General features: G+C 45.2%; 1 protein-coding gene across 1 annotated transcript in view; it reads right to left on the bottom strand.

The window, feature by feature from the left end:
- RGS20 (regulator of G protein signaling 20) overlaps positions 1-18,269 on the bottom strand; it is a 41,858-nt gene extending 23,589 nt beyond the window's left edge. Inside the window, exon 1 of the mRNA XM_034762927.1 lies at positions 18,025-18,269. Coding sequence (XP_034618818.1) covers positions 18,025-18,129 — 105 coding nt within the window. The 5' untranslated portion in view covers positions 18,130-18,269. The remainder of the gene's footprint in view (positions 1-18,024) is intronic.
- Positions 18,270-25,273: the final 7,004 nt, after the last annotated feature.

Below are 25,273 nucleotides of genomic sequence, written 5' to 3'. Positions count from 1 at the left end.
AGAACCTCACTTCTTCAGATGCAAGAAGTGAGGTTCTTACCCACGAAAGCTTATGCTCCCACTACTTCTGTTAGTCTCAAAGGTGCCACAGGACCCTCTGTTGCTTCTGTGGAATAGTGATTCATAATGTTTTGCATTGTTCAGAAAGTGTTTCCAATATAGCAGTGTGTGACTCTACCTTGAGAATTTCATACACAACTGTAACATCTAAGTGGGGAAAGCAGCAGGAAACATCACCTCTACACCCATAACAGTTTCAAGAGTCTGCCCAATGTCTTTCTTGCCCCTGCAGCACTGTGGAAATGCCAATTTTCTCTGTGTAAAAGTGTTTACAGCAAAGCTAAAAATGTTTTAAAATTAAAGTTTATGAAAATTCAGCACCATGACCAAGATTGTTAAGAGCTTGTGACGCTTGATGGACTTTGAAAACTTTATAGCGCACAGAGGGAAAGCACACATTTGTTTGCTAGAGATGTAAAGAGTTAAACCCTGGTGATCAGCATACAAACCAAGTGAATGGATTATATGTCAAGGAAAATTACCATGTGCATAAGAAGTGCAGAGTAGAGAGACTGAATTCTCATTCCTGACTTCCAGTAGTGAAATAACCTGGGCTTGTCTCAGATACAACTGCTCTTGTGGGCGATCAGGAGGAGTAGGGGTCCCCCCTCCCTCCCTTCCTTCACAGGGTCTGGGACTTACGGACTAGCACTCTACATCGACCTGCTGGATATGTCCCTATCCCTGTCTCCAAATTGCTTGTTACTCCCTTCATATTGTAGCACTTCAAGAGAGAGCTCTGTTTTGCAGTGTGCAGTGGAGGTTTGGAAATTCACACAAACTATCACCTGCTATAGAAGATGTCTCAGCATTTGGTCTCTTAGCAATAGGCTTTGGAGACTGTCACCTGTTCAAATTCAGATCAGGTGAGTGACCAAAACTAGGTACTGAGTGCAATCCATTGATCGGTAAGTGATCTATATGAAATGAGTTGGCCTCCATTCATTTCCTGGTTAGGGGGAGAACACATCACAGAAACTGACATCAGGTTTGGTGATAGGCTTGCTGACAAGGGTGCAAATTAGGAGAGATGCTAAAGCCAGAATGGCCTTGAAATTAGAACCCTTCTCCCTGAAGACAATGGAGAACATGCTGCTGCTCCTGCCACCAATGCAGTGCTTGTGCTGTAGCTCAAATGAACTTCAGCCTTCAAAGTCTGTCAATCCAGCACCACTTTCAAACATCACATTCCCATACAAACATTCAGCAAACAGCCCCTTCTGTACAGAGCAGATTTGGATTTACCATAGACATTGCTGTAGCACTCAATTATCACTGGATTGGAAAACTTTGTTTGACCAGCTCTTGTTTTTATGCTCAGTGAAACTGAGCATAAACTGTTTTTATTCCTATGGCCTGATCCAGCAAAGTGTTCAAGCACATGGTGAAGCTGAAGAATGTGAATAATCCCACTCATGGTCTTAAATTTAAACATATGCTTAAGAGCCTTGTTGTATATGAGTCTAAATGTGTAGCTCTCAGTAATGATATTAGATTGCATTTGCCTTGGTTTATTCCCTTCCCACTATCCCCAGGGCTGGATTAACTCTCCTGTGGGCCCAGAGCTATTACATTTTGTGAGGCCCCTATAGACAAGTCTTTTTCCTGGGAGGGAGTTTGGTTCAGGAGGGGGCTGGGGCAAGGGGTTGGGGTACAGAAGTGGGTGCAGGGTCTGGGAGGCAGTTTGGGTGAAGGGCAGCGGGTTGGGGGCAGCGGGTTGGGGTGGAGGAGGGGGTATGAGGTACAGGCTCTGGCTGGGAGGCGCTTACCGCAGGCGGCTCCCGACCCGCAGCACAGCAGGGCCCTCAGGCAGGCTGCCTGCATGCCATTGCTCCAAGCTGCTCCCAGAAGTGTCTGCAGCCTGCTGCTGGCATGTCTCTGCATGCCCCCTGGGGGGAGGGGGATAGCGTGTCTCCGTGTGCTGCCCATGCCCACAAGCGATACCCCCGTAGCTCCCATGGGCTGGGAACCGGCCCATGGGAGCTGTGGGGATGGTCCTGGGGGCAGAGACAGCGCACGGAGTCGCCTCCCCCCGAGCCAAGGGCCGCAGAGACATGCTAGCAGCCGGCCACTTCCGGGAGCAGCGTGGGGCCATGGCATGCAGGCAGCCTGTCTGAGCGCCCTGCTGCACTGTGGGACTTTTAGTGGCCCAGAGATGGAGATCACTGCCTGTGATTTATTTTTGCAGGGCCCCCCTTGAACCGGGGCCCTGGGATGCAGCTCCTAAAGCCCCTGCCTTAATCCAGCCCTGACTATCCCAAACAAATCCTAATAAAAATACCTCACAACCTCATGCCAGGTTTTTGCTGTTAGATAATGTATGAACAGTATCAGTAAAACAAATGGTATAAGTGCCCTCCATGGAACAGAATGATCAAAGTGCCTTCCATTGAGCAACAAGCATGGAAATCAATTGTATTATTAAGATCCTGAACTACAACTAAATGAAAGGTCATGGACAAAGTTCAACCCCCTAAGTGCTCATAGACTTTAAGGTCAGAAGGGATCATTATGATCATCTAGTCTGACCTCCCGCATGATGCAGGCCACAAAAGCTGACCCACCCGCTCCTGGAATAATTCTCTCCCTTGACTCAGCTGTTGAAGTCCCCAAATCATGATTTAAAGACTTCAAGTCGCAGAGAATCCTCCAGCAAGCGACCCCTGCCCAGCAAGCAACCCCTGCCCCATGCTGCGGAGGAAGGCGAAAAACCTCCAGGGCCTCTGCCAATCTACCCTGGAGGAAAATTCCTTCCTGACCCCAAATATGGCGATCAGCTGAACCCCGAGCATGCGGGCAAGATTCTCCAGCCAGACCCTCCGGAAAAAATTCTCTGTAGTAACTTTTAATATCCCATCATTGACCATTGTTACTAATTACCAGCGATGGCACGTTATTAACCTATTGACTAAAATCACATTATCCCATCAAACCATCCCCTCCATAAACTTATCAAGCTTAATCTTAAAGCCAGAGAGGTCTTTCGCCTCCACTGTTTCCCTCGGAAGGCTGTTCCAGAACTTCACCCCTCTGATGGTTAGAAACCTTCGTCTAATTTCAAGCCTAAACTTCCCGACGGCCAGTTTATATCCATTTGTTCTCGTGTCCACATTAGTACTGAGCTGAAATAATTCCTCTCCCTCTCTGGTATTTATCCTTCTGATATATTTAAAGAGAGCAATCATATCCCCCCTCAGCCTTCTTTTGGTTAAGGTAAACAAACCGAGCTCCTCGAGTCTCCTTTCATACGACAGGTTTTCCATTCCTTGGATCATCCTAGTGGCCCTTCTCTTTACCCGTTCCAGTTTGAATTCATCCTTTTTAAACATGGGAGACCAGAACTTCACACAGTACTCCAAATGAGGTCTCACCAGTCCCTTGTATAACGGAACCAGCACCTCCTTATCCCTACTAGAAATACCTCGCCTAATGCATCCCAAGACCGCATTAGCTTTTTTCACGGCCACGTCACATTGCCGACTCATAGTCATCCTGCGATCAACCAGGACTCCGAGGTCCTTCTCCTCTTCCGTTACTTCCAACCGATGCATCCCCAGCTTATAACTAAAATTCTTGTTAGTCATCCCTAAATGCATAACCTTACACTTCTCACTATTAAATTTCATCCTATTACTATTACTCCAGTTTACAAGGTCATCCAAATCTCCCTGCAGGCTATCCCGATCCTTCTCCGAATTGGCAATACCTCCCAACTGTGTGTCATCCACAAACTTTATCCGGTTCCGAGGTCAGTAATAAATAGATTAAATAAAATTGGACCCAAAACCGAACCTTGAGGAACTCCACTGGTAACCTCCCTCCAACCTGACAGTTCACCTTTCGGTACGACCCGCTGCAGTCTCCCCTTTAACCAGTTCTTTATCCACCTCTGGATTTTCATATCGATCCCCATCTTTTCCAATTTAACCAATAATTCCTCATGCGGAACAGTATCAAATGCTTTGCTGAAATCGAGGTATATTAGATCCACCACATTTCCTTTATCTAAAATATCTGTTACTTTCTCAAAGAAGGAGATCAGGTTGGTTTGGCACGATCTACCTTTCGTAAAACCGTGTTGTAATTTGGCCCAATTGCCATTGACCTCAAGGTCCTTAACTACTTTCTCCTTCAAAATTTTTTCCAAGACCTTGCATATTACAGATGTTAAACTAACATCTTGCATCTGAAGAAGTGAGGTTCTTACCCACGAAAGCTTATGCTCCCAATACTTCTGTTAGTCTTAAAGGTACCACAGGACCCTCTGTTGCTTTTAACAGGCCTGTAGTTACCCGGGTCACTTTTTTTCCCCTTCTTGAAAATAGGAACCACATTAGCTATTCTCCAGTCAAACGTACCACCCCGAGTTTCCAGATTCATTAAAAATTATCGCTGACGGGCTTGCAATTTCTCACGCCAGTTCCTTTAATATTCTCGGGTGAAGATCATCCGGTCCGCCCGATTTAATCCCATTAAGCTATTTGAGTTTGGCTTCTACCTCGGATACGGTAATGTCAACCCCCCCCCTCTTTTATTCCCATCCGTCACGCTGCCACTATTCCTAAACCCTTCATTAGCCTCATTAAAGACCGATGCAAAATATTCGTTTAGACATCGTGCCATGCCTAGATTATCCTTAATCTCCACTCCATCTATAGTCTTAAGCGGTCCCACTTCTTCTTTCTTTGTTTTCTTCCTATTTATATGGCTATAAAACCTCTTACTATTGGTTTTAATTCCCCTCGCAAGGTCCAACGCTACACGGCTTTTGACCTTTCTCACTCCATCTCTACATGCTCTGACCTCAATAAGGTAGGTTTCTTTGCTGATCCCTCCCATCTTCCACTCCTTGTACACTTTCTGTTTTTTCTTAATCACCCCTCTGAGACGCTCGCTCATCCAGCTCGGTCTAAATCTCCTGCCCACGAACCGTTTTCCCTTTCTCGGGATACAGGCCTCCGACAGCTCCTGCAACTTCAACTTGAAATAATCCAAAGGCGCCTTCCACCTTTAGATCCAATCCACTTCCCTAACTAGTTGCCTTAATTTATTAAAGTTAGCCCTTTTGAAATCGTAAACCTTAGTCTCTGATTTAATTCTGTTAATCCTTCCATTTACTTTAAACAGAATTAGCTCATGATCACTCGAGCCAAGGTTGACCCCTACAACCATTTCCTCAACGAGGTCCTCACTACTCAACAAAACCAAATCTAAAATGGCATCCCCCCTCGTCGGTTCAGCAACTGCTTGATGAAGGAATTCATCAGCTATCACGTCTAGGAAAATCTGAGCCCTATTATTGTTACTAGCATTTGTTCCCCAATCTACATCTGGGAAGTTAAAGTCTCCCATGATTACACAGTTCCTATTAGTATTTACTTCCCTAAAAACATTAAAGAGTTCTCTGTCCATATCCAGGCTAGATCCCGGCGGTCTAAAGCAAACCCCAAGCACTATCCCAGGGGAGGCTCTAGTAGTTCTTTTACCCAGTGTGTGTATTGCCCAGACAGACTCCGTCTTATCCGTTCCATCACTTATTATTTCTTTACAGTTTACCTCATTATTGACATACAATGCTACTCCCCTACCTTTCCCTTTGTTCCGGTCTTTCCTAAACAGCACATACCCTTCCATACCTGTACTCCAGTCATGACTACCGTTCCACCATGTTTTGGTTATTCCTACAATTTCCGGTTTCATTTCTCGGACCAGGAGCTCCAATTCCTCCATTTTGTTACCTACGCTTCTTGCATTGGTGTATAAACATCTTAATTTATGCTGTTTGGCCTCTCTCACATTCGTTGTCCAATTTGGTACGGATACCGTACCACCAGTATGACCTATTAGTCTAGTATCCATCCTCCCTCTCCTCCTTATGTCCAATCTCTTCCCCCCGGCTATATCCGTTCTTATCTCATCATCCTCCCTCTCAATGTTATAATCTGGCGTGGAGATTAACTGGACATCTCCCAACCGTCTCCCCCAAATTCCTAGTTTAAAGCTCTTTTGATGAGATGAGCCAGCCTCCCTCCCAGAAGTCTATTTCCTTCCCTACTTAGGTGAAGTCCGTCCCGTGAGAACAGTTTTCTGTCCCCGAAAGCCTCCCAGTGGCCATACATCCCAAAGCCCTCTTTATAGCACCCCTCCCTTAGCCAACTATTTATCATCACAATCCTGTCACCCCTTTGCTGCCCTTCTCTAGGAACTCCCCTGTGAGCAGCCCTATTTGCCAGCTCCTGTGCCGCTGCCTGGCTGGGTGGCCGCTTTTATAGGCCCTCTCCTCAGCCAAGCTCCGCCCCCCTAATCAGGGCTCAGCTGCCCTCCCAGCACACTGCCCCTACAGGCCTCTACACATACAAGCACTACAAAGTCAGACACAAATACAGATACCTTCTCCTCCAATGGAACTCCCACTCAAACTCCTCTGTTAGCAGCCCTGTTTGCTGCCTCCGGTGCCGCTGCTCGCTACCTGTGCAGCTAGTGTTCATTAGTGTTGACAGGGCCTGTATTCAAAAGCGGGCACACAACCTTTGCGTAAGTCTCCTGTGGCTATTACTGCTACTGCAGAGATGACGAAGCCCAACAAGGCAAGGATCATTAACATGCACTAATACTGCTCCCCTCCAGCCCAGCCCAGCTCAGCATGACCTCTCCAGCACTCCGGCTACCGAGAATGTGTAGATTCCACAGGTGGCAAAAGGGGGAGAGAGGGAGCCAGGCACAAATCTTGCTCCCCTCCTGGCTGCCTCTCTTCATACATCTGCACAAATGATGGCTTAAATGTGGCCGCCACAGCCCAGCCAGCCTGGTTGCTATACTCTGCGTTCTGTGGCAGATCCAGGTTTGAGTTATAATCTCTGATTCATTGAACCAGCTGGAATTGAGGTGCTACAGGCAAGTGCTCAGCCCTCTGAGTGCAGGGGAATCAGTAATGGAGTTGCACTGCTGAACAGTCAATTTGGAAACTTTGAAGACTTCCTCATTTTTAAGCAGGAATGGCCTTGAACTTTGGGACATGAGAGAGAGAGAATGTAAGGGTGGTGGAGGGCTTCTTAAATGCTACAGCTTGGATCCATAGGGCACGTTCCTGCAAAAATAACATTTACATACATCCTTATGCACCTGGTGCTGTCAAAGGATGGATCACACATAACCTGACAGAAGACTGCATTTCTTAGTCAGTTTTCTATTGAAATTGGAAAGAATCAGTAATCAACACTTGCTGGATTCTTGCTCACACAAAAGTCATACAATGAAGTTAGCAGATGAATAAACCACATTCATGCTTCCTTAAATATCAGTGCAAATGTGACTCCCTCAGCTAAAATATTCTGTCTACTTCTTCCCAGGTGCACGCTCTGAAAATAGCAATCAGTAAATACAGCTTTCTGTGACATAAACACACCCAGAATAATCATTCATTTGAGAATCAGACACTTGTTAGAGCTAAAAGGTGAGATGTTCATCTACAAAGCTTACACCTGATGCTACTTATTATTAATACTGCTTTTACATGGATCTAGTCCTGGTTAATAGCAATGTTGTCTTTTTTGTTTTTCTGACCGATGAAGTACAACGTGTCCATCAACAAGAAAAAAGGTGTTTTTCTTCATGAATATTTGTATCCTGTGTGATTAGAGAAAAACCCACCCTATGTTTCATACATGAAATATTAACAATGATTACACTTGCTTGTGGGCCAAATCTTCAGCTGGTGGCAAGCAATGTAGCTTCACTGAAAGTCAGTGACTTTATGGGGATTTACACCTCCTAAGGATCTGACTCAATGCCTGTGTTAATGCTGCAAATAAAAGTGAATCTCTCTCATAGGCCAGACTGAATACAAAAAGTTATTAAACTGAGGAATTATGGATTCTTTCTTGTCTTAGTGCCTCTTGTGATCCACAGACTTGGACTCTTTCTTTGAAATTCATTTAGCTGTTTTATAAAATCCCCTTATTTTGTCTGAACATTTTCCTTGTTATCTGGACACAGTCATCTCAAAGGAGGTTCTGTGGGAAAAGTAATAGAATCCCAATTTCTACAATTTTCCTCAGGTAATCTCCACAGAGTTAACGTGGCGATATTGCCTCACTCTCCTGTTTCCATTTTGCCTAGTCCCTGCCCTATTCTCCCACACAGATTTCCAAACCAGTGGAGAGCTGTTAGAAAATTCTGAAAGAAGGAGGGAATGGTGTAGCAAAGATGGATGTGACTTCCTTCAATAAGAGAAGGGGCCATCCATACCCTCCACTTGGATCTGTGGGGCAGTATTCCTCACTCCAGAGTTTGTTCATGTTTTAAAGTGAACAGATTTGGTGAGGATGGACAGATGACAGGGAAGATGTCACAAAGTCAATGGGAGTATTGTGTAAGACCTACAGGGTAAAATGTAAACAAGCCCTACAGAACTATTCCTGGAATCCACCAAATCTTTCCTTGCATATAATCCCTTTGGGGAATACTGCAAATAACAGAATGATGTTCTGTGCTAGTAAAATACAGAAATGCAACACAGCAGCAGCACACTCTTCACAGTGACATTGAACACAATGGGCCAGATTTACTGGTACACCATTACTGCTTTGTGATACTCCTGCAACACCCAACAGCTGTAAACCCATATTAACTGACAAGTTAAACTGGCTTTACAGTTGCTTTGCATCAACAAAGCAATGCAGAACAGCTAGAGAGTGCCTGTGAATCTGGGCCCACTTCTAAAAAATATGGAAAACAACCAAACACTATATTAACACTTTTCTTTTGAGGATGGAAGGATGATTACTACACAATCAGTATGGAATATTCCTCAAAATGAGGTAATAAGACCTGTAAGACTTTCTTTGAAAGAAAGTAAAGTAACCTGAAAAGAATAGATCTTCTCACTCTGCAGTTTAAGGGCAACAGGAAACTCAGCAGCTCTCTGAGGGCGTTGGTTACTGTTTGACAAAGTAGGTTTTCTCTTCAAATAGATACAACCCAACAAAATAAATCTGAAAAGAAAAAGGGAAAACTAGTATATTTCATATAGGTTCTCATGCCATGCTCATCACCATAATGTCTGAGTGCCTTCCAGCAGTGCATTAAGAGATGTGACTAACAACTGTCACATGTTGTTTGCTCTCTCATCTGCTCCCCAGGGGAAGAAGTGTGTGCAGTGGAGTGTCTTGTTTTGGAAGTGGTGTTTTTTCCCCTATATATACATGTTGCTATGTATTTATGGTAGAGAAGGCAAGGTCAAAGAAATGTGCCTTGCATTGGAGCGGAAGGTGATGAGGTTTGGGGTGGTCCTTAGTTCCTTGGGGAGTTCATTCCACAGTCTCGAACTGTCCCCCCACCTCCCAAGAAAGCCTTGTCTCCTACACAGATGAGCTTTATCCTTACCGCAGAGAGTTATCCTTACTCCTCTGGCACAGTGTAAGATGTCAACCACAGTCTTCATCCTGGAGTTTTCGGCAGTCTTTGAGGTATCCTGGGCCCAGTTCATGGAATGTCTTGAGGATAAGAACCAAGACCTTGAACTTGATTTGACACTTTCTGGCAAACCGGTGTAGAGAATGGAGGACAGGTCTGGAGTGCTTGTGGTAGCATGTGCTGCTAAGAAGATGTGCTGTGGTATTTTGTACTAGTTGGAGTTTCCTAAAAGCTTAAGGCTTCCTGCCTTATCACATTGCTGTAGTCCAGCTGAGAAGTGACAAAGGTGTGGGACCAGATCATCATCCACCAGGATGGGACAAAGGCTCCTGGACCGCTGAAGAGGATAGAAAGCCCTACTCACTGATGATGCCACGTGAAAGCTTAGCATCAGCAAGAAATCCAATAGTATTCCTAAACAATGGACCAAATTGACCAATTGTGGAGATATACCTTTCTGCAAAGGAGACTGCATCATGGCTGCAAACTCTTCAAAATGCTTTCCTCTGCCCATCAGCACCACCTTTGTCTTTCTTGGGTTCATCTTCAGCCAGCTGTTCTTCATCCAAACAATCAGCTTTGAAATGTCAAGGCAAATACTCTAAACATCTTGATTTCTAAGCTCAATAACAAAACAAATATCTATATTCAATTTTACCAATATAAACAATCAAAATAGTTATCATTTAATCCAGCATGTTATGTTTGCTTGGACGGATTGGATCACTCAGGCAATTGATAATGGGCTCATTATCCATTTACCTTCTAGCTTTCTAGTTCAAATCCAATTTAGGTTAGGCATGACCAAAAATTTTTACTATTTGATGGCTGTTCAATAACCAATGGGAAATGAATTTGGTAATCCAGTTCATTCTGGTAGAGAAGTGTCCACATCACAAATCCTAACCTCTAATTAGCCAGTCTTAGCCCTGAGAGGTCAGAGCTCAGGTTGGGATGAGGTAGATTGACTGGCACTGGCAGAATGGAGAAGTTTGTGCTTCCAATGCCATGGACCAAGATTTTCGAAAGCAAGAGCCCAATGTTAGGCTCCTAAAATCAATATTTAGGCAAGGAAGTAAATGGCTGGATTTGCTAACGTGTATGGCACCAATTCCTAATGCTTCCCTTTCTGGATGCTCAGTACTGTTGAAAAATCAGGCCACTTTGGATCTGAACCAAAGCCCATGGAAAGACTTCAATTGATTTCAATTAGCTTGAGAACATGCTTTTGGTGCCTAACTAATGATTTTGGAATCTAGCTATTTTTGAAAATCTTGGGGAGAGTGTGCTTGCTTTGTAGAAAAGTGGAAGATTTTAGTTTCCAGTCCTGTTAATCTGGCACTTTCCCAAGCACCGATTTAAAAAAAAGGCCTACTCAATTATGAAAAAATATCCCCAAAAAGCAATGAACCAGATACAACAGATGCTCGTTAGTAGCAACATATTGGTGCCCTTTTGTTATGTTGCTCCTAAGTGGCTGTTGTTGTTATGGGAAGTGTCATCTGACCAAAGGCATATGAAGAGCTCGGAAGGTGGAGCAACCATGTTGCGGGGGGGGGGGGGGGGGGGGGGGGGGGGAACCCCAAGTCTGGGGGGAGTGGGGCAGAGGAGCCCCCAGTCAGCAAAACGGCTGAGCAAGCCCAGCTGCTGGGGACAGGCTGAGGATGTTCCTGCTGGCAGCTTCATGCTCCACCTTGGCGAGGGATGGCTGGCTGGGGAGGATACCAAGCGCAGTCTGCAATGGAGCGAGAGTGGCTCCTAACATGGACAGCGGAGACAGGAGGGGGGAAGGAGACAGGTCAGTGCCCTGGAGAGGGGGGTTCCTCATCCCACCACAGCAAAACAGCATACCCACACCCCACCACCAGCTACCAAGACAGATGGGATAGCTCAGTGCATGGAGGGGGGTCCCCAATACTCTGTATTGCAAAATAGTAACCCCCTCTCCCCCCACTCCACTGCCTGAAAGCCAGACGCTGAGGAAGGGAGGAGGAAACCTTGCACCTGCGCCTTTGCTGCTCCCCCGACACCAGTTTCCCCCTCCCCAAAAATCCCTCTCTTCTAGACCTTCCCCCCAACACATGCTCTCCACCCAGGCTCCATCAGGCAGGGCAAGTTGATGGGGCAGTATGCCGTGGAGCTGCACTGAAGGGCCGGGGTCAGGTGGGGAGTGGAAAGTTGTAGTTTGGTGGGGCAATGCCCCTACATGCCCCCTTCCCAATCTCCACCCCTGGATGTGATGTCACAATGCCACACATGTTGCGCTTAAGCGATGGTTATGTTGTTGTTATCAAGTGGACAATGCACAGTAGGGAAGTTGTTCCCAAAGGAAATGTTGCTTATATGTGGTGGTTGCTCTTACAAGGTGTTCTGCAAACAAGCGTCTACTGTATAAAGAAACAATCATCCGATATATCCGTGTTTCTTATCAAGATAGGTAGTGTGTGTAACATGTATAAATGCAACTAACAATAATCCACTGCTGGCTGCTCATTGCTACTAAAAATCAGTCAAGGGTTAAAATAAGCCAAATACATATCTGAAAATAATGGAAAGCTTAAATGTATGCCCTAGCACTAATGCTGAGATATTGGATATGAACCTCTCTCCACCCGTAATGCATGCCTGTATGACACTCAGATTATGTGGCATTTCTATGTTTAACCTTTTGGACATAAATGAGTACAAAGATCAGGGATGAAAGTTGTATCTTTGGTTAAAAGCTGCTTAAATGATGTTTGGTTGAGAGAGTTATTACATGTTTAGTATTTACTAATCTCTGTAGCATGAATGTGAGCTCCCAACACCACCCAAAGGAGGAATACATGCAGTATAAATAGTCAGAGGTCAGATTTTTAAAATCAAAATTGCACTGAAAAAAAATGATTGAGGCTTTTATATTACATAATCCTTTCCTTGTTTCATATCACAACAAAACAGAATTTTCTCAGCTAGCCACAATGCAAAGATGTACAGTTACTGAAGCATAAGTATAATATTCCTCCCCAGCTCCTTCCCTAATTATGCAGTTCCTTGAACTCTGATTGGTTCTGGGGATCTGATTTGCATTATTGTATGATTGTTTTATAATAATTATACAGTATGTGAGTTCTCTGCATTCTGTGTGTCTAATAATGGCTGACAGCCAATCAGTGTGCATAGATTTCCATAATCACAGTACAATCACTTTTCAGTCATTATACTGGGCCTGATCCAAAGTCTATCAAGACAATGAAAAACCTCCCATTGACTTCAATGGGCTTTGGATCAGGCCCACTATGAATATTATGTAAATCTCTCTATTGTCATTCACTATTTTTATTCATAGTCTTTTCTATGGTGCCCATCAATAAGTTAAAAGAAAGTGATTCTGTGATTCTTTACCATTGTCACAAGAAAGTTATGAGTGGGTGTAGGTTCAAGGTAAATCTTGCTTTCAAAAGCCTTGTTTTATATACTTGCAATGTGGGAGCGTTTAAGGCTGGAACATATTCTCACTGAAGTCAGTGTAAGATTGTAATTGATCATAACGGGAGCAGGACTGGGCCCTTAGAAAGCTTGACGTTGACTCTACTTCCTCTCCATTGATTAATGTGACAAATAAGCTTTCTGCATCAAAAAGGGCAATGTTTTAAATTGAGAGTAGTTATCATTTATGTTAATAAACACACACACACACACCTTGAGTCACTTTGATGAACTAGAGTTGGGAAAAACTTGGGACTTCTGTTCTTGTACAATGAATTATGGCGCACGGCAGTGAAAATTAGATGCCTTGAGGTGGTGGGAATGGAAGAAAACAAGATCAGCTTTCTGTATAGGTGATATTAACAGCCACCTAGGATGCTGCATCAAAGAGGGTGTTGGAATAGAATTGGATCAGTGCCCAATAGAAGAGCAGTAAGTGTGATTACAAAAGAAAGTAGTCTCCCTCTATGTGGGATTCAGAGGAAACTCAGAAGTATTATATAAAATGATTTATAGATGGAGAGAAACTAGGTTGGTTGCCTTCATCTGTGGCTTATATTTTCAGAGTAGCAGCCACTATGAAGAGCTCTGTTCATCTATACAGATTAAAGCATTGCTTTACATTTCAAAGAGAACACTTAGAAATGTAACACACCCACACAGTAACAGGGAACTGTACACAGCTCATTTCACTTACAGTTTAGGGTCTGATCCTGCAAGGGTCTGAGTGTGATATGCTTTCATTACAGGAGGCATTCAGCACCTTGCACGATCAGCCTGATATCCTCATAACAATCCTCTCACTGAAACTGTCCTCTACATAAAACCTGCCATTCTTTCTAAGAAACATGTTATCCTATGTAGACCAGGTTTTTCTCCATGGCTCAGTGTTTCTTTTTTGAGAGGATGCCCCACACATTGCATGAGACCTCAGTGAAAGTATGTAATTCTAACACACATAACCTTGGCATCTATGTGCCAGTTCAGCTAGAATGAATAGAAATTATGATCGCCTTTGGAGATAGAATCTTAAATATATTGTGCATATAGAAAAAATAACATACACAGATACACCCATGGATAATGTAGGTGATAAATACCTATGGCCTGATTCTCATTTAACATTAAGGCTACTTTAGACTGTTCTGGCAGTGCAAAGGGGCTTTAGAGTAATTTCATAATTTACTCCCACTTCAATGCCCCTTCACAATACCAGAGCAGCGTCAGTCATAGTCAGCTCCCTATTATACACCACAGGGCAGATCCTCAGCTGGTATAAATTGTCAGAGCTCCATTGACTTATCTCATGTGACAACTGGAATTGACTTTAATGGAGCTCTGACAATTTACAGTAGCTGAGGATCTACCACGTGACATGTAAAACAGCAAGGAACCAATAACCCCAAATACAGAGAATATAGAAATTTGCCAATTCTACTACTTCTGGCTTTCATATCCAATGAAAACATTTGCCTCAATTTTTTTTTAAATACAGTTGGCTAAAAAATGTTCATTCAGTTTGATATTTTACAAGCCACTTTACTATACAAACGATGGAACTCTTGCACACAGTAGATTACTATTCAACCTGATATACTCTGCTGACTTCCATCATACCATATCCTACTGAGCGCTCAGTCACATCATGCTTAATTATGAATGGCCTCCAAAAAATCCCATTCTACTGTACTATGAACTGACTCATTTCACACAGAAGCTTTGACAGCTCATACTGGGTATTGGAATCACATGGTGCTGTTTTAGTCAGTGAGTCATATATTATACTAGATGCTTGGATCTGACTCATTGAACTGTGTTAGGAACTGACTGACACTGTACTGGTCTGAAAGCTGGTTTTGCATCACGGTGACTCATCTTGTAGTGCATTAAATACTGATTCACACAGCATTCCCTACTGGATCCGATCATTGCAATCCACTTCAGATTGTACCATACTGGAATCTGACCATACTGTAAAATCCCTGCATATATATAGCTACATTGGACACAGAAAGCCTGAGTCTAAGCTCGCTTGCACCCGTGAAACATCACTGAAGTCCACTAAGTTACCAGTGTAAACCTGATGTGAGATCAGAATTGCTGTTTGTGTAATATAAGAACATAAATCAAGTGATAGCTTGTAGACTTCATACAAATAAATGGCTGGTAACTCTTCAAAGAGTTCAAAATCCAGCCCCTAAATAGAAATTTAGGGTCCTCCAATCCTTGGATAGAGTATTTTGATAACTGTGACTTTGCTTATCCACTAGTACTACCATATTTCAGCCATAATTTTCAGAAGCACTGCTTCCAGAGGATAAAATTTCCTTAGTGCCTGAAAGGTTGGCATGAATTTTCAGAAGCATCTAGTGATTTTTCAGCTGTTTCAATTTTTGGCTGTCCATCTTGAGCTATCTTAAAGAGGCTTGATTTTCAGATGTGCTGAGCATTCCATGCTCTGAAAATTAGACTCCATTTAATGTGTTTCAAGTTGGGGAGCCAAAAACAGAGGCACTCAAAATCACTAGTTATTTCTGAAAATTTAGACCATTTGCTTCAAGAGTGTGTGTGTGAAATAACATTTCTGAAGTGAAACTACACCCTTAGGAAAAAGTAGTGCTTCCATGCAAATGATTTAAATGCAAGTGGTAATATGCACATAGATATTGACATGGGTAAGTAGAATGAAGGATAAATAAGATTGTCCATATCAAGAACAGGAGTACTTGTGGCACCTTAGAGACTAACAAATTTATTAAAGCATAAGCTTTCGTGGGCTACTGCCCACTTCTTCGGATGCATATAGGATCCATATCTTATTTCTGTAGTATGTTATAATATTTGAGGGTAGTATAGCTATATGGTTTTCATCAAACTATCCAGGAGGCTTGAACATACTTTTCAGTTGGGATTTCATTCTGAGTTTAGAAACACAACCTCATTCTTAATTTTAAATTGACTCCCATCATAACATATTGGTGGTGCGCTGTACTGTGTACTGGCTTCCATCATACTGTATAGTAATAATGTAGTGTATTGACACTAGCAGCATTTAGCCCTACTGATTCCTGAAGCTAGTGGTAGCGTGTTGTGGATACAATGGGAACAGAAAAGTGAGTGATCTGCAAGTAGCCTAAATGTCTTTGAGTTGTAGAAATGACCATCTAGCATACACTTTTGTCATGTATTTTTTGCAACAACAAAAATGAAATAATGGAGTGACTGTATAGATGAAATTACCTCTATATTAAATTACTGTAATTTCTACTGGCATGTGCAAAGATAATCATATTTAACTTCTGCAGTTGTCTAATTTTAATTACCCGTTCCCCTCTATTTAATGCCATAGAAATGACCGATCTCAGGAAAAGGTCTTTTTTTCTTGCCCACAGAACGTGTACCTCATTTAAAGGGTCTGTGGGTGGAAACATGGAAACACTTGTTCGCCCTGGTGCAAATGTTTACTTTATTACTAGATTGTTTTGTGACATCCCTAGTAAGAACGGCGTTAGTCTGGGGCTCGGGCAGTGGGTGGGCACGTAGGTAATGGGCCAGTCCTGCTGTCCTTCCGGGGCAGAGATCCTAGTGACTTTCACTGAACTCCATGGCACTGCTGCTGGAGAGAGGAGGCTAAGGACACTCTGGGCTTTGTAGGACTCTCTAGGTGTAATTCAACCAGTTCCCTCATTCCTAGAAAACTCAAGGAAAAACAGCACCGCGGGGGGTGACCCCCGCCCCCCTTACCTCAGCTACAGACACGGGGTTTAGTGGATCGTCCAGGAGCCTCCTTCCCTGGCTGCTTTGCAGAGCCAAACGGCGCCGCCTGGCGCTCGGCACCAAGAGGAGCGCGTTGGCAGGCAAAGGCGGCGTTAGGCGGCGCGGGGCTGCCCCGGCTCGACGGCTTCCAGCTCCGCGCCGGAACGGCGGGCGGGCAAAGCGCCAGACAGAGCGCGCGGCGCACCGCTCCCGCCGCGGGGCTCGCCTCCCTCCTAGAGCTCGCCGGGGGCGCAGCCCCTCCCTGCGGGCGGGTGGGGCCCCGGCCCAAGGCACCTGGCGGGGCTCGCTCCGGCGCCTCTCATGGGCACCGCGGCTGCGCTCTCGGAGTCCCCTTCGCCGCGCTCTGGGTCCCGCCTGGGGCACCCCCGCAACCGGAGGGACCATCCCCTCTCCCAGGCTGCGCCAGGGGGGAGTTTCCCTGCACTCCCGCCGCAGGGAGCAGCCGAGGCGGCCCCTGGACGGGCAGCGCCTGCACTAGGCGGGAGCCTTCTTAGGTGCCGCTGCTCTCGCAGCAAACGGGCTCCGGGGTGCAGCGGCCTCCTGCTCCCCAGCGGCTCCCTGCCCCGCCGCCGAGGGAGGGCTGCCCAAAGGAGGCGCCTTGCGCCCCTCGCCTGGGGAAAGCGGCCGGGTGACCCCCGCCCGCCTCCCCGCAGCGAACTTGCAGCCCGCTGCCCTGGGCACGGCGCTACTGGCTCCGCGCCCCAGGCCAGCCCGGCGGGGGGCGGACGCGGCCCCTGGCCCTCACACCCCGGCCAGTGCAACCACCCACCGCCACCTGCAGAGGCTGAAGCGAGCTCTCCTTGCCCGCTAGGTCTAGCCCCTGGAACCAGGGCAGCCCTTGCTTCCATGCCGGCTGCCAAGCCCCTTCCCCCGGCCCTCGCCGCCGCGTGAGATCACACCTGAGCCAGCGCCGCACCTGTGCTCTGCGTGTAAACTCCCCCGGATCCCCCTCTGCCTGCCAGGGACAATGCAACGATCTGCCGCAGCGAGGGATCCTGCTCTTTAACCGAAGGAGGCTTCCCAGGGCACACAATGGAAGAAACGCGTGGAACCCCCCCAAACTACAATTGGGGGGGGGGGGAGTAATCCAAAGAAACACCCTCCCTCCCCCGGGTTTAGGGACTGCGAGTGCCATCCAGAAGCGCCTCTCGGTCCCCCAGACCAGGAAACAGCCGATTGTTATTCTCATGCCCCAAAATACACTTTACAAACCCAGCCAGGCAAAGGCAAAGCCCCGGGCGCTTCCCCACGTGCCGAGCCGCTGGGCCGTCCAGGCTCAGCACTGTAGGGCTGGAGAGTACTTACAATTTCACCATCAGTCCCGGGAGCCAGATGGAAATCTTTGCCTTGATCACATCCGTTAGCAGTGGGCTCCTCACCCAGGGACGGCGGCTCGCCAGCCATGCGCATGCGTCCCTAGCTTTTATAGGATGCTTATTTTACTGTATATTCCACTGGCTTAATCTCCCCCACCCCTTCAGCCACCACCAGAATGCCCGGGATATGCGTCCAGCCGGCCTTCCCGTGCTCTTGTTATGGGTGGGGAAGAGCAACAGCCCAGGACAGGAAGGGGGAAGGGACTAGACCGAGGTAAATGAGAAATGAACCGTGAATGCCAGAGGCTGACAGCAGGCGCCTCTGGAAACAGCTTCTCTACCTCGCTCAGTTCCCGCAAAACACCTTGCCTTGGCAGGCGACCTTCCCCTTCCCCTAAACCCAATCAGTTCCCAGATGGTGACACAAACGCGTTTGTGTGAATCTCGGGCAGTCTACATCTGGGGCCACATCTACAACAAACACATTGTGTCAACAGACTGGGAAGGGGAAGGGGGTGGAGAGTTCCATGGATCCAACTTCTGTTCCTCCCCGGGGAGGAGATATTCTGGGATAAACAAGCGGGTGTATTGGGGGCAGGAGGGAGGGGCTGCACAAGGAGGAGAAGGTTGTGTGTTCCATATTTGGGTTTCATTTTAATAGGCTCCCTTAAATCTGGATCGTCTTTATACGGATAGGGATTGGCGCTTTTAGGTAATTGCAGGGACGTGTTTCCCCCTTATCTGGTTTCCTTGTTTTGTTGTATGTCAAAACGCCTCTACTCGAATAAATTACGGCGTAGCAGGAAGCTTGAAATAAATCGGATCTAAAGGAAGGTTTATGCCTGAATGTGCAAAAGTGTTGTGCATAAATGGCAACCGGTAAACCATGCACCAATGTGGAGATCAATGGATCTTTCCTGCTCTATACTGTATTTATCTCAGGGAAACACAGGTACGTACACATTGCATTCAGACACCGTTCCGAAGGAAACCACACTCCCGTCAACAGGACACAGATTTAAAGGCACTCAGTGGAGCGCCTTCTGCAACGGGCTGCTCAGGACTTGCAAATTTGTTGCTACTTTGTGACCACTCTGTCGGGGCAGGAGTTAGGAGGACGACGCAACATTTCCCTGGAACTGAAATTGATCTGATACATAAATAACATTCACGTCACTTCCTCCGACTTCTCAGGAGCTAGAATCAGAGCTCCCTGGTTACAGAGAGAGAAAGAGAGAGATCACAAACAGCCCTGCTAATTATGACAGCTCTCTTTCCGTTTTCATTGGCACAGGAAGCAAGATACTGTCAGGAAAGCACCATCGTAAACAGCTTCATGTCTGTACTCACCAACACAGACCTATGGGGAACGCTGCCTACGCCAGCCCCATAGATCAGAACAGCCCTGCTTCTGCCATTCGCCAGCAAGGGGCGTTGAAGGATTTAAGCTGTCATCGCGTTTATCCTTGAATATTTATGCCATTCCCTCTCCCCACACCCCCACACCTCAATCTACCAATTACAGCCAGGAGCGTGGTGTTAAATCTCGTTAAAATTAGCTGCCAGCCAGGGGTTTCTCTAGATGTAGACAAAGGTCTCCCTATTCAATAAGGCATCCCGAGGAGGAGGAGGAGGAGGAAGAGAGGGACGGGAGCCTGTCTGAGGAAGTGGTACTCACAGCACTGAACGGATTTGGGAAAGTTCCGTGTTTCCTGAACGCGGCTTCTTTGCATTTTTGGCACCTCAGGTGTTCCCAGAAGACGCAGCTGTGTAACGCGGGCCCGGACAAGCGGCCTTCTAGTAACGCACACAGCTGGCCGGGGGCTGCGGCCTGCCCCCAGGAGACCAGAGTCCCTATTGGGCAGGGGCTGATGTTTGACAGAGGGGCAGCTGGCAGAGCTGGAAGAAGGGTATTAGCAAAGTTACGGCAGAGCCTGGGAGCTGAAAGCCAAGGGCGAAAGAAGGAGTTAGGGAAGAGAGAAAAGCCTGGAAGCAGAGAGAGGGGCCTGGAAGCCTTTGCAGGCTAGAGCAGGGTGGGAGGGGGGAGAGAGAGAGAAACAAAACAAACATTACTAACGGGGTCAACCAGCCGCATCCGAACAGACAAGCTCCAAGTCAGACGATTTCGGTTTAATTCTGCCCCCACCCCCAAGACAGTTTACTTATTTGAAGGGGCAAACACCCCGCTTCTCCACTTTGTTACTCATTGCAACCTCACATCTCCAACGCTGAGACACTGGAGGGCGCCGGATCGTTGGTATCTTAACTCCCACTCTTGTAGAATTTCAGGCGGCTCAGTCCTCAGCCGCCGCTGCCTTTTCCCCGACTCCAAGTGTCCGGCTTTTGGGGGAGAATTCTAGGTGAGATAGGACACACCATCCCAAGCCGTGCTTCGGATGGTGCAACAAGCTGCTACAACCCTCCAGGAACAGTCCGAGGAATTGCAAGCAGAGGAGGTTTCCTTCCTTTGGTTTTCATTGTATTTACGGCTAAATGAAGGATTTTCATGTCCTTTACATGTCTGGCACTTTGAAATATGGCCTCGCCTTTTTCTTAAGTTTGATTCTAGTTATTAATTACCATTGTTTTCTTTGCGCTACAGGCCCCCTTCAGCATCCGTCCCCTGTGCGAGGCACTGGACAAACACACAGGAGCAGACATAGAGCTTACAATATAATTAATGCTGCATATTCCTGACTGAAGTTTTGTAAGATACCTCCCCCCCCGATAGTTAAAGATATCAAGAAATGATAAACTTTGCACAATAATAAACTTTGCAAAACCATCCGAAGAAGTCAGCCTCATTCTTGTTCTAGAATTGAGTGTACTAAGACACCCACACTTATACCTCATGGGCGGCCAACACTGGTACAATGATAAGGAAAGAGAAATGGGGAATAATGCAACGAAAAGGAAACAAGTGAAAGGCGAATACAAAGGCCGGGGGGGGGGGGGAGCAACCAGAGTAAAGGAATCTAGGCAGCTCGGAATGGTGCTAGCAATAGCAGAGCTGCTATCCAGGGTCCTGAAGCTTACGCGTGGCCAATTGTGTTCGCTCTTTGCTGAAAACTGCTACCTATGCTATTGCTTCAGGGTTAAAACTTTAACAAACACACATTAGTTATATCCTGCTGTTGGGAGCCTTGACATGGCACTGGGCCATCAATCTAAATGAGCTCCATGCTGTAGGGCAGAGGATGGGGCTTTTCTATAACGACTTATTTTTGTGCAGCTCAATCGCCAGGTGACATCAGAGCTTCTCCGCTTTTCCTAACAGAGAGTTCTTGTATTTCCCCAGTCCAAGCTCCAAGTTTGTTCAGCGTCCAGGAAACCCCCCCATCAATCCCGATCCCCATTTTCCCGCATTCTGCTGGAGACGGAGAAACTTGCTTCGCTAGGGTGTGAAGTCAGCACTTTAAGCTCCCCGCAAACCCCGCTATGTTCTGAGGGTGACACTCTTTCAGAACTCGGGCAACATCGAAAGCCTCGCCATTCATTAATGAGGTAGGAGAACACGGCTACGGCGTTGTTATTACAAGGTTAAGCTGCTTGTCAGATTTGAGAACTGTAGGGAAAGCTGCTATTCCTTACACTCACAGGAACCCTGTGGTTGCTTAGCAGCAAAGCTTTTCTTCTAGGTATGATCAATGGGAAAGGCTAAGATTGGGAAAAAAATAAAAAACACCACCACACATACTGGTGAATCAGCCATAATCAGCCCCGTCTCGAGGAGCCCAGAGGAGGCCGAAAACTAATTAGCCTCATGTGGAAGAACTCCAAATGGGCAAGATAAGTGGCCCACGCACTGTCCGCGAACAGGAAGCAGCCTGCAGAAGCTGCAGCAGGTTAAGCCATTGATTTCTACCCAGCCCCGCCAATCTGTTAGCAAAGGAGAGGAACTCTCCGTAGGGACTCCTGCGCTGGTGAAAGGCAGAGACCTTCTAATATTCCTAAATCTGCAAACTCCTGTTGATTATTGTAGTGAATCTCTTTTTGGTGGGCTGGAGTAGTTAGGAAAAGGCAGGAACAGAAGAGGGTTAGTTGGTGAACTCATCTGTGTCAAGACCCAAAATGCTGTTTCATCTGCTAGGACTTCTCCAGAGGTGCTGCCCTGCATTCTTGTAAAGAAACTAAAGGAGCTCTGAGTTCTCTCTGTGTGAGAGAATGGTGGTAGGGTTGCATCACTGTATTGGCCATACCTTTCTGGTTGGGCGTTACAGTGAACAATCCCAAACATATTTTATCAAAGGGTGTGAGAGAATGGGCTGGACTATATTCCCAGGAGAAAATAATATAGCTTGGTTATTTCTCCTTCATGAACCCAAAGAAACACTGCTATCTATGAAGCTCCCCTGTAAAACCCTTCCAGAGTGTCCATTTCATATGGACCACAGCTCACCATTGTGATTTTAATTAATCCACTCTGCATAGTTATTAAATCCTACTTGCCACCTAGGTGATCCTACGCGCAGAGTTTTCAGTGGTACTGAGGTTTGCTTGACAACAATGATAATAGAACTTGATAGGTTTATGGTGGCTATAGTATGATAAGCTTGCTTACAGTGGCATGTGGCCCATCTGTGACTGCTAGTAGCAAATATCCCCAACAGTTGGAGAGGGATGCTAGATGGGGAGGCCTCTGTTACTATAGTGAATTCTTTCCCAGGTGTCTAGCCGATGGATCTCACTAACATGCTCAGGGTCTAACTGATCACTATATTTGGGCTGGGGAAGGAATTTTCCCCCAGGTCAGATTGTCAGGGACCTGTTTTCTTGGTTTGGTTTTGTTTTTTTGCATTCCTTTGCAGCATGGGGGCACAGATCATGTGCTAGTTTGAACTAGAGTAAATGGCAGAGTCTCTGTACTTTTAAGTCTCTAAATCGTGATTTAAGGTCTTCAGTAAGCCATCCAGAGGTTATGGGTCTATTACAGGTGTGGGTGGGTGAGTATCTGTGGCCTGCGATATGCAGGAAGTCAGACTAGAATAATCACAATAGTCCCTTCTGGCCTTAAAGTCTATGATTAAATGACACTGTCTCTATGATGAGAGGGTGGGAAAAAATAGGGAAAGGTTTAGCAATTATGCCCTAGAGATTATTCTGTGGTGAATCTTCAAGTCAATGGAAAGACTCCCACTGATATCATCACTGGGCTCTGAATCAGAGCCGATACAGCCTATGGGGACCATTCATGGACAGTGGCATTTAGGACTTAGCTGAAGTGTTTCACTTAAAGCCTATCCAGACTAAGAAACGAGGTTATGTTTTTAAATGTTAGCTAACCTGCCTTTACTTATACCTGTAGAGAGAGTTTAACTCCTTTTAAATGTGTTTGCTGGTCACACTTCATACTAGGCTTCCCCCAAGGGTGGACCATCACCAGCTAACACATTTTGAAACAGGACTATATTTATCAATATTATATCTACTACATAAAAATATGTTAGTTAATATGTCCTGAAAGGCTACCCATTCTCCTATTGCAGACAGACCCTTACTGTCTTCAGGTTTGAGCTGTTCAGTGAAGCAATGGTGGGTCTTTGGTGGCACTCTACATGTACTGCAATATCTAGTAACCCACTGCAAACATTTGCATTATTAGATTGTTAAGATTTAGGAATGGAGTCATCACACATGGATTGTATTTTGAATGAAACATCATCAAAATCCAATATTGACAGTTCCCTGCGCACCATTCAAGGTAAATATTAGATCAGGACTCAATTTCAACATGAGTATTAATGAATAATAAAGAACAGCTCTATTAGAGTATTAGAAAATCTCTCTGTAAAACGTTGCTGAACATTAGCAACTAAATCCATACAAAGCTAGTGACAACACACTTAGAAAATAACTTGGAATTTCATTTCATTTTAGGATACAGCCGTTTTCTTCCATTCTGGAATAGGTAGGAATGGACATTACTGACAGCCACACCAGTATATAATATTGTCATTTTATGTTTTCCTTATACTCGTCTAGCTGGCTTAGTCTCCAAAGGGTGGAACTGTCAATATATTTTCATCATTAGGTCCTCCTGGGTTTGAAAATTCCAGTAATTGTTATTATTCCAAGGAATAAATGCAATCCCTTGGATGTTTCTATCTGAAAATCTTAAGATCAAGAGGATCATAAATAGGGTAATATAGAAGTTGAATCTATAATTCTAATTACTATGTTACTTTCTGAAGTATTTTAATGTTCAGTCTATCACACTTCAAGACACATTTTTAATAGTGTTAGTATAGCTAGGTGGGGTTCATACAGTACCTGACTTCTCCCTTGCATAAACACATTCCTATTAGCCTGTGCCTGAGTGAAGAGTGCAAGACTGGGTCTTTGCAGGAACTAGCCAGTGCTCAATATTTCTTATTTGGTTAGATTAGTTAATTTAAGATGATTCATAGTGAATGTATGTAACTATTTTAACATAAACTAAGGAAGCCATTATTTTGTCCATTTATGTAGACATTAAAGTGCCCTTAATACAAATCACTGTAACAATTGACATGAGCTTTCAAATGGGAAATGAAAGCTTTCAGAATTAAAATCTATTTCAAAGGTATTTTAATGGCTAAGTGCCAGCAATTCTTTCTTATATGTGTTACTTCATTCATGAGTGAAATCATAAATACATAAAATGTGTACATTTTAAAGAGTGTATTTTAAGTTACCATAATTGCATGAGATATTACAAGAAACACTTTGAGCACATTTAACATTTGTATTACATCAAAGCTAGTAACATTCAGAGTGTCCAGTCTTTCCTTAATGAACCTATTGCTAACTGATTTTACATGGAAGGCACTTGGATACAATACTGATGAGTGGCAGCACAAAACCACGAATCAGGGATCTGTATTGTATTAGAGTGGAACACCAAAGTTCCCATGAAAATCAACAGGAATCTTGTAAATGGGCTGAATGATCCAGACTATACAGTCTAACAGCAGAGCTATGTGAGGTCGCCTGCACGTCAAGGGATTGCATTGCACTATGTCTGAGGACTGCCTGTTGGTACTTTATTTTCATAAAAAGAACAAGGAGACTGGTGGCACGTTAAAGACTAGCAGATTTATTTGGGCATAAGCTTTCGTGGGTAAAAAATCTCACTTCTTTAGATGCAACTAATATGTTGCATCTGAAGAAGTGAGGTTTTTTACCCACGAAAGCTTATGCTCCCAATACTTCTGTTAGTCTTTAAGGTGCCACTGGACTCCTTGTTGTTTTTGTGGATA

The sequence above is a fragment of the Trachemys scripta genome, chromosome 2, assembly GCF_013100865.1.
Source record: "Trachemys scripta elegans isolate TJP31775 chromosome 2, CAS_Tse_1.0, whole genome shotgun sequence".
In the NCBI taxonomy this organism is placed as follows: Eukaryota; Metazoa; Chordata; order Testudines; family Emydidae; genus Trachemys; species Trachemys scripta.
Note: the sequence above shows the minus strand (reverse complement) of the source record. Positions and strands in the feature narration are given on the sequence as shown.